General features: G+C 8.0%; 1 protein-coding gene across 1 annotated transcript in view; it reads right to left on the reverse strand.

Moving 5' to 3' along the window:
- LOC106681421 (ubiquitin-protein ligase E3C) overlaps window positions 1-12,754 on the reverse strand; it is a 97,943-nt gene that overhangs the window by 11,443 nt on the left and 73,746 nt on the right. The window contains exons 14-15 of the mRNA XM_014421737.2: window positions 11,915-12,043; window positions 10,184-10,310 (exon numbers count right to left, since the gene is read on the reverse strand). Coding sequence (XP_014277223.1) covers window positions 10,184-10,310; window positions 11,915-12,043 — 256 coding nt within the window. The remainder of the gene's footprint in view (window positions 1-10,183; window positions 10,311-11,914; window positions 12,044-12,754) is intronic.

Below are 12,754 nucleotides of genomic sequence, written 5' to 3' on the forward strand. Positions count from 1 at the left end.
TATATATATATATATATATATATATATATATATATATATATATATATATATATATATATATATATATATATATATATATATATATATATATATATATATATATATATATATATATATATATATATATATATATATATATATATATATATATATATATATATATATATATATATATATATATATATATATATATATATATATATATATATATATATATATATATATATATATATATATATATATATATATATATATATATATATATATATATATATATATATATATATATATATATATATATATATATATATATATATATATATATATATATATATATATATATATATATATATATATATATATATATATATATATATATATATATATATATATATATATATATATATATATATATATATATATATATATATATATATATATATATATATATATATATATATATATATATATATATATATATATATATATATATATATATATATATATATATATATATATATATATATATATATATATATATATATATATATATATATATATATATATATATATATATATATATATATATATATATATATATATATATATATATATATATATATATATATATATATATATATATATATATATATATATATATATATATATATATATATATATATATATATATATATATATATATATATATATATATATATATATATATATATATATATATATATATATATATATATATATATATATATATATATATATATATATATATATATATATATATATATATATATATATATATATATATATATATATATATATATATATATATATATATATATATATATATATATATATATATATATATATATATATATATATATATATATATATATATATATATATATATATATATATATATATATATATATATATATATATATATATATATATATATATATATATATATATATATATATATATATATATATATATATATATATATATATATATATATATATATATATATATATATATATATATATATATATATATATATATATATATATATATATATATATATATATATATATATATATATATATATATATATATATATATATATATATATATATATATATATATATATATATATATATATATATATATATATATATATATATATATATATATATATATATATATATATATATATATATATATATATATATATATATATATATATATATATATATATATATATATATATATATATATATATATATATATATATATATATATATATATATATATATATATATATATATATATATATATATATATATATATATATATATATATATATATATATATATATATATATATATATATATATATATATATATATATATATATATATATATATATATATATATATATATATATATATATATATATATATATATATATATATATATATATATATATATATATATATATATATATATATATATATATATATATATATATATATATATATATATATATATATATATATATATATATATATATATATATATATATATATATATATATATATATATATATATATATATATATATATATATATATATATATATATATATATATATATATATATATATATATATATATATATATATATATATATATATATATATATATATATATATATATATATATATATATATATATATATATATATATATATATATATATATATATATATATATATATATATATATATATATATATATATATATATATATATATATATATATATATATATATATATATATATATATATATATATATATATATATATATATATATATATATATATATATATATATATATATATATATATATATATATATATATATATATATATATATATATATATATATATATATATATATATATATATATATATATATATATATATATATATATATATATATATATATATATATATATATATATATATATATATATATATATATATATATATATATATATATATATATATATATATATATATATATATATATATATATATATATATATATATATATATATATATATATATATATATATATATATATATATATATATATATATATATATATATATATATATATATATATATATATATATATATATATATATATATATATATATATATATATATATATATATATATATATATATATATATATATATATATATATATATATATATATATATATATATATATATATATATATATATATATATATATATATATATATATATATATATATATATATATATATATATATATATATATATATATATATATATATATATATATATATATATATATATATATATATATATATATATATATATATATATATATATATATATATATATATATATATATATATATATATATATATATATATATATATATATATATATATATATATATATATATATATATATATATATATATATATATATATATATATATATATATATATATATATATATATATATATATATATATATATATATATATATATATATATATATATATATATATATATATATATATATATATATATATATATATATATATATATATATATATATATATATATATATATATATATATATATATATATATATATATATATATATATATATATATATATATATATATATATATATATATATATATATATATATATATATATATATATATATATATATATATATATATATATATATATATATATATATATATATATATATATATATATATATATATATATATATATATATATATATATATATATATATATATATATATATATATATATATATATATATATATATATATATATATATATATATATATATATATATATATATATATATATATATATATATATATATATATATATATATATATATATATATATATATATATATATATATATATATATATATATATATATATATATATATATATATATATATATATATATATATATATATATATATATATATATATATATATATATATATATATATATATATATATATATATATATATATATATATATATATATATATATATATATATATATATATATATATATATATATATATATATATATATATATATATATATATATATATATATATATATATATATATATATATATATATATATATATATATATATATATATATATATATATATATATATATATATATATATATATATATATATATATATATATATATATATATATATATATATATATATATATATATATATATATATATATATATATATATATATATATATATATATATATATATATATATATATATATATATATATATATATATATATATATATATATATATATATATATATATATATATATATATATATATATATATATATATATATATATATATATATATATATATATATATATATATATATATATATATATATATATATATATATATATATATATATATATATATATATATATATATATATATATATATATATATATATATATATATATATATATATATATATATATATATATATATATATATATATATATATATATATATATATATATATATATATATATATATATATATATATATATATATATATATATATATATATATATATATATATATATATATATATATATATATATATATATATATATATATATATATATATATATATATATATATATATATATATATATATATATATATATATATATATATATATATATATATATATATATATATATATATATATATATATATATATATATATATATATATATATATATATATATATATATATATATATATATATATATATATATATATATATATATATATATATATATATATATATATATATATATATATATATATATATATATATATATATATATATATATATATATATATATATATATATATATATATATATATATATATATATATATATATATATATATATATATATATATATATATATATATATATATATATATATATATATATATATATATATATATATATATATATATATATATATATATATATATATATATATATATATATATATATATATATATATATATATATATATATATATATATATATATATATATATATATATATATATATATATATATATATATATATATATATATATATATATATATATATATATATATATATATATATATATATATATATATATATATATATATATATATATATATATATATATATATATATATATATATATATATATATATATATATATATATATATATATATATATATATATATATATATATATATATATATATATATATATATATATATATATATATATATATATATATATATATATATATATATATATATATATATATATATATATATATATATATATATATATATATATATATATATATATATATATATATATATATATATATATATATATATATATATATATATATATATATATATATATATATATATATATATATATATATATATATATATATATATATATATATATATATATATATATATATATATATATATATATATATATATATATATATATATATATATATATATATATATATATATATATATATATATATATATATATATATATATATATATATATATATATATATATATATATATATATATATATATATATATATATATATATATATATATATATATATATATATATATATATATATATATATATATATATATATATATATATATATATATATATATATATATATATATATATATATATATATATATATATATATATATATATATATATATATATATATATATATATATATATATATATATATATATATATATATATATATATATATATATATATATATATATATATATATATATATATATATATATATATATATATATATATATATATATATATATATATATATATATATATATATATATATATATATATATATATATATATATATATATATATATATATATATATATATATATATATATATATATATATATATATATATATATATATATATATATATATATATATATATATATATATATATATATATATATATATATATATATATATATATATATATATATATATATATATATATATATATATATATATATATATATATATATATATATATATATATATATATATATATATATATATATATATATATATATATATATATATATATATATATATATATATATATATATATATATATATATATATATATATATATATATATATATATATATATATATATATATATATATATATATATATATATATATATATATATATATATATATATATATATATATATATATATATATATATATATATATATATATATATATATATATATATATATATATATATATATATATATATATATATATATATATATATATATATATATATATATATATATATATATATATATATATATATATATATATATATATATATATATATATATATATATATATATATATATATATATATATATATATATATATATATATATATATATATATATATATATATATATATATATATATATATATATATATATATATATATATATATATATATATATATATATATATATATATATATATATATATATATATATATATATATATATATATATATATATATATATATATATATATATATATATATATATATATATATATATATATATATATATATATATATATATATATATATATATATATATATATATATATATATATATATATATATATATATATATATATATATATATATATATATATATATATATATATATATATATATATATATATATATATATATATATATATATATATATATATATATATATATATATATATATATATATATATATATATATATATATATATATATATATATATATATATATATATATATATATATATATATATATATATATATATATATATATATATATATATATATATATATATATATATATATATATATATATATATATATATATATATATATATATATATATATATATATATATATATATATATATATATATATATATATATATATATATATATATATATATATATATATATATATATATATATATATATATATATATATATATATATATATATATATATATATATATATATATATATATATATATATATATATATATATATATATATATATATATATATATATATATATATATATATATATATATATATATATATATATATATATATATATATATATATATATATATATATATATATATATATATATATATATATATATATATATATATATATATATATATATATATATATATATATATATATATATATATATATATATATATATATATATATATATATATATATATATATATATATATATATATATATATATATATATATATATATATATATATATATATATATATATATATATATATATATATATATATATATATATATATATATATATATATATATATATATATATATATATATATATATATATATATATATATATATATATATATATATATATATATATATATATATATATATATATATATATATATATATATATATATATATATATATATATATATATATATATATATATATATATATATATATATATATATATATATATATATATATATATATATATATATATATATATATATATATATATATATATATATATATATATATATATATATATATATATATATATATATATATATATATATATATATATATATATATATATATATATATATATATATATATATATATATATATATATATATATATATATATATATATATATATATATATATATATATATATATATATATATATATATATATATATATATATATATATATATATATATATATATATATATATATATATATATATATATATATATATATATATATATATATATATATATATATATATATATATATATATATATATATATATATATATATATATATATATATATATATATATATATATATATATATATATATATATATATATATATATATATATATATATATATATATATATATATATATATATATATATATATATATATATATATATATATATATATATATATATATATATATATATATATATATATATATATATATATATATATATATATATATATATATATATATATATATATATATATATATATATATATATATATATATATATATATATATATATATATATATATATATATATATATATATATATATATATATATATATATATATATATATATATATATATATATATATATATATATATATATATATATATATATATATATATATATATATATATATATATATATATATATATATATATATATATATATATATATATATATATATATATATATATATATATATATATATATATATATATATATATATATATATATATATATATATATATATATATATATATATATATATATATATATATATATATATATATATATATATATATATATATATATATATATATATATATATATATATATATATATATATATATATATATATATATATATATATATATATATATATATATATATATATATATATATATATATATATATATATATATATATATATATATATATATATATATATATATATATATATATATATATATATATATATATATATATATATATATATATATATATATATATATATATATATATATATATATATATATATATATATATATATATATATATATATATATATATATATATATATATATATATATATATATATATATATATATATATATATATATATATATATATATATATATATATATATATATATATATATATATATATATATATATATATATATATATATATATATATATATATATATATATATATATATATATATATATATATATATATATATATATATATATATATATATATATATATATATATATATATATATATATATATATATATATATATATATATATATATATATATATATATATATATATATATATATATATATATATATATATATATATATATATATATATATATATATATATATATATATATATATATATATATATATATATATATATATATATATATATATATATATATATATATATATATATATATATATATATATATATATATATATATATATATATATATATATATATATATATATATATATATATATATATATATATATATATATATATATATATATATATATATATATATATATATATATATATATATATATATATATATATATATATATATATATATATATATATATATATATATATATATATATATATATATATATATATATATATATATATATATATATATATATATATATATATATATATATATATATATATATATATATATATATATATATATATATATATATATATATATATATATATATATATATATATATATATATATATATATATATATATATATATATATATATATATATATATATATATATATATATATATATATATATATATATATATATATATATATATATATATATATATATATATATATATATATATATATATATATATATATATATATATATATATATATATATATATATATATATATATATATATATATATATATATATATATATATATATATATATATATATATATATATATATATATATATATATATATATATATATATATATATATATATATATATATATATATATATATATATATATATATATATATATATATATATATATATATATATATATATATATATATATATATATATATATATATATATATATATATATATATATATATATATATATATATATATATATATATATATATATATATATATATATATATATATATATATATATATATATATATATATATATATATATATATATATATATATATATATATATATATATATATATATATATATATATATATATATATATATATATATATATATACACATTCTTTTACTTTTGAATATCTGGTTTAAATATAAGTGTAAAAAAAAAAATTTCACCAGCACTATATAATTTATGCAAGGCATACACAAGTTCAAAAACTCCACAACCAATAAAGAAGTAACTTTTCAACTACATAAAGTTATACTATTTTTTAGAAAAACCATATTACATTACCAATGGTTCGGATTTACAGAAATGTGAACATTTGGTTGAAGTTATAATTTGATTCTTGAAAGCATTATTTACTAACCCGGTAAACACTTCATTTATTTAAATTATAATATCATTTAGTCTACAAAACATTGGGAAAACTGAAGGAACACTTTCGCTAACAAAGAAATAATTTGAAGTAAGAAATATAAATATCAGCATATAAGAAGAATGGTAAGTGAGATTTAACGAATAACAAACAAATATCCATGAGAAATTTTTGATTTAGCAAAAAGTGTATTTATCAACTAGTATCAACAGCATCAGAGTAGTTAAATTAGTAACAGAAATAAAAGTAAATATCAGATTAGCACACATGGAAGTTTTGAGAAGTGTAGCCAAGTGGTTTCAAAAACAAACAAATATATAAACTTGTAGATTATATTCTATAAATTCAAGCAAAATTGACAGTTAAGTAGTCTTCACAGAACCAGAATTATTGGAATTTAATTAAAGGTTTTACGTAAATACAAATGTAAGCAGATTATAAAGATATAAATTATTAAAAAAATAAAAGGTCTAGTTTTGGGGGTTTAATAACTTAAAAAATCATTATTTTACTGTGAAAAAATTCAATAATCAAACAACAAGAATTTTGTTTAAAAAAAAACTTCATTTGCCTTTTTAAACTTAAAATAATTTTTCTACACCTCTGAAATTAATTATACCTGAATAAACAGTATGTTCTTTCATGTCATCAACATCTATGGGTGATTTGTTTCCTGAAATTATCAATTGTAATTCCTTAGTGGTAAACATTCTTAGCCACTCTAGAGAGATAACACAATCCAAGCCCTAAAAAAAAAAAAAAGGATGAAGTCCTCAATTTAATTAGTCTTTATCACTCTTTATATGGCGTAAGTATGTAGGTATTATTAGGTTTCAAAATCAAATAAATAAACATTTGCATATTATTGGAAAACTGAGGAAATAATCAACTCAACGAGTTATATGGAGTAAAATGTGGTAAGAATTTTAAATCTGAGATTTCAACAAAAATCCATGTTTTAAAATCCCCAGGGCCGTTTGCAGCCAACAGAGATATAATGCCACCATTAACTGGCTCGAGACAGTAGTGGGATTAGTTCAAATCTGGTCTGGGGTATCGACTTTTGTTTCTGTAGCGGTCCCACAAAATAAAAACTTGACCCCCACCATGTTTAGAATAGGGTGGTAACCTGTAGATAACCTCCCCCTTTTGTCAGAAGTGACCAGGAAGGGGATCATAAAAAAAAAAAAAAATGTTATAAGATCCCTGAATCTAAATAACCAAATCTGCAAAATGGTCCTGGGTGTGTTTTTTTTTTTTTTTACAGGGAGGAGAAAAAACATTTAAGCAACGACAAGAGTAGCTAAAAGTCTACAACAGTTCCTTACATTAGAATCTTGGTTGCTAGCATTAATTGATAACAAACTCAGAATCAACCATTAAAAGAAGACTGAGAGAATTAAACGTTAGTTAAAAAATACCTGCCAAAGCTCTCTTATTACTGCAGAACACCATAAATAGAGACTAAGATTTGCTAGAGAGCACCAATCTCAAACTGAGGGGAAATAAAATCACTGATAAGACCAAAGTTGATCTTAAAGTGCAGAATGTCTTCTCCTAACTCTTTAATGGCCACCTGGACTGTTAATGGAACTCTTGCATTGTTAGTGATCCTGTACCTTCCAAAAACCAGATATTGTTGGAAACAGCTGCTACTGTATTCCTAACAATGCAGAAGAGCTCGAAGAGCTTTAACATTTTGTTGGCAATGACTGTTTTGTAGGCCCTCCCCCATGTTTCTTCAGCACAATTTCTATTGGTTTAGTATATACTGACATATGACCACTCTTGCTTGTTTGGTATTACTTAATGTTTACTTATGTTCTATTTATTTTTATTTTTGGTAATATAGTTAATTGCTATTTCAGAAATCTATTTTACTAATTATATCTGTGTAGTATGTGCCCATATCTGTTATATAGTTTAATTAAAATTGGTAATTAATATAGATTATTTAATAAAAGAAAAAATGTTAAATAAACATGCCTAATTATTTGAAAAGTTATATTGATATTAACATAGTTATTTTTAAACAAAGAGGGAAATAAAATATAATTTTTATAAATTGATTTAAGTCTGGTTGGATAATAATTAAAAAGGCAAGAGTTAGACTGAAATAAAAAAAGTTTCAATTAAAATGGAAAAAGTTCCAACTAAAATAGAAAAAGTTACATTTTATTTGAAAAAGGCTTCACTTCACTTAGAAATGCTTTAGCTCAGAAAGTTAATATCACAATTTTTTAAATAAGCTTATTGTAGGAATAATAATTATAATCAATAACTAAAATATTGAGTTAATATCACATTAAGTTTCTATTCTAAAGTAAAATGTAGTCATGGCTAATCATACAGCAAAAAATGATTTTGTCTGTTCTTCAATTTGGGTATATGCCTTGTACTGAGCTACCAAATGAATATATTCAAGAACATTCTCCTCATTTACAGGTGTATTTCTTCCATTTTGTTTTAGTTCAATAGCCTGAAAAAAGAAATTTAACTTAGTAATGAATGATAATAAATAGAAATAGTTGATTAACTAATTGATAAATGGAAAAAAATATAGTGTAGTAGTGTATAAGGACTATTTGTGTGGATTAGTAATGTGGTTTAATTCTAACAGTATGTGAATTCATTCAATTTGTAAATAGTTCACATTTAAAAATTGTCTAACCTAGTTTTCTTGAGTCAAGACACTAAACATAATAGGAAAGAGTACAACAAAGCAAAGACAGTACTTGGAAAAAGAAAAAGTAAGAACTACAACAGAAAGTGAAGGATATTGAGGACTCAAGAAGGAGCAATGATGCAAGGAAAATGTTTGAAAAAATAAAGAACACAACTGCACGTTTCAGTAATAATTGAGGAATTAGGAATGCTGAAGGTAATGTACTGGTTCTGGATCAGGACATTCATGAAAGATGTAATGACCACTTCAAGAAACTCCTAAATTCTGTAAGTGAGTATCATTATTGGATTGGAAGATGGCAGTCTACCAGAAGAGGAAAATAAGAGTGAGCTGAATGCGTCAATATTTAATTAATTTTGAATAAACTAATAAGCAATTAAGTGCCTCGACCAGATAGCATTTAAACAGAATTTCTGAAGGCAGGAAGGCCCAACTAACAGAACAATTCTGGACCTCAGAAACAATGCCATAAAAATGGAGTGAGTCAATCATTTTACTAATTTA

This window comes from Halyomorpha halys, unplaced genomic scaffold (assembly GCF_000696795.3).
Source record: "Halyomorpha halys isolate HHAL.00 unplaced genomic scaffold, Hhal_1.1 Scaffold337.1, whole genome shotgun sequence".
In the NCBI taxonomy this organism is placed as follows: Eukaryota; Metazoa; Arthropoda; class Insecta; order Hemiptera; family Pentatomidae; genus Halyomorpha; species Halyomorpha halys.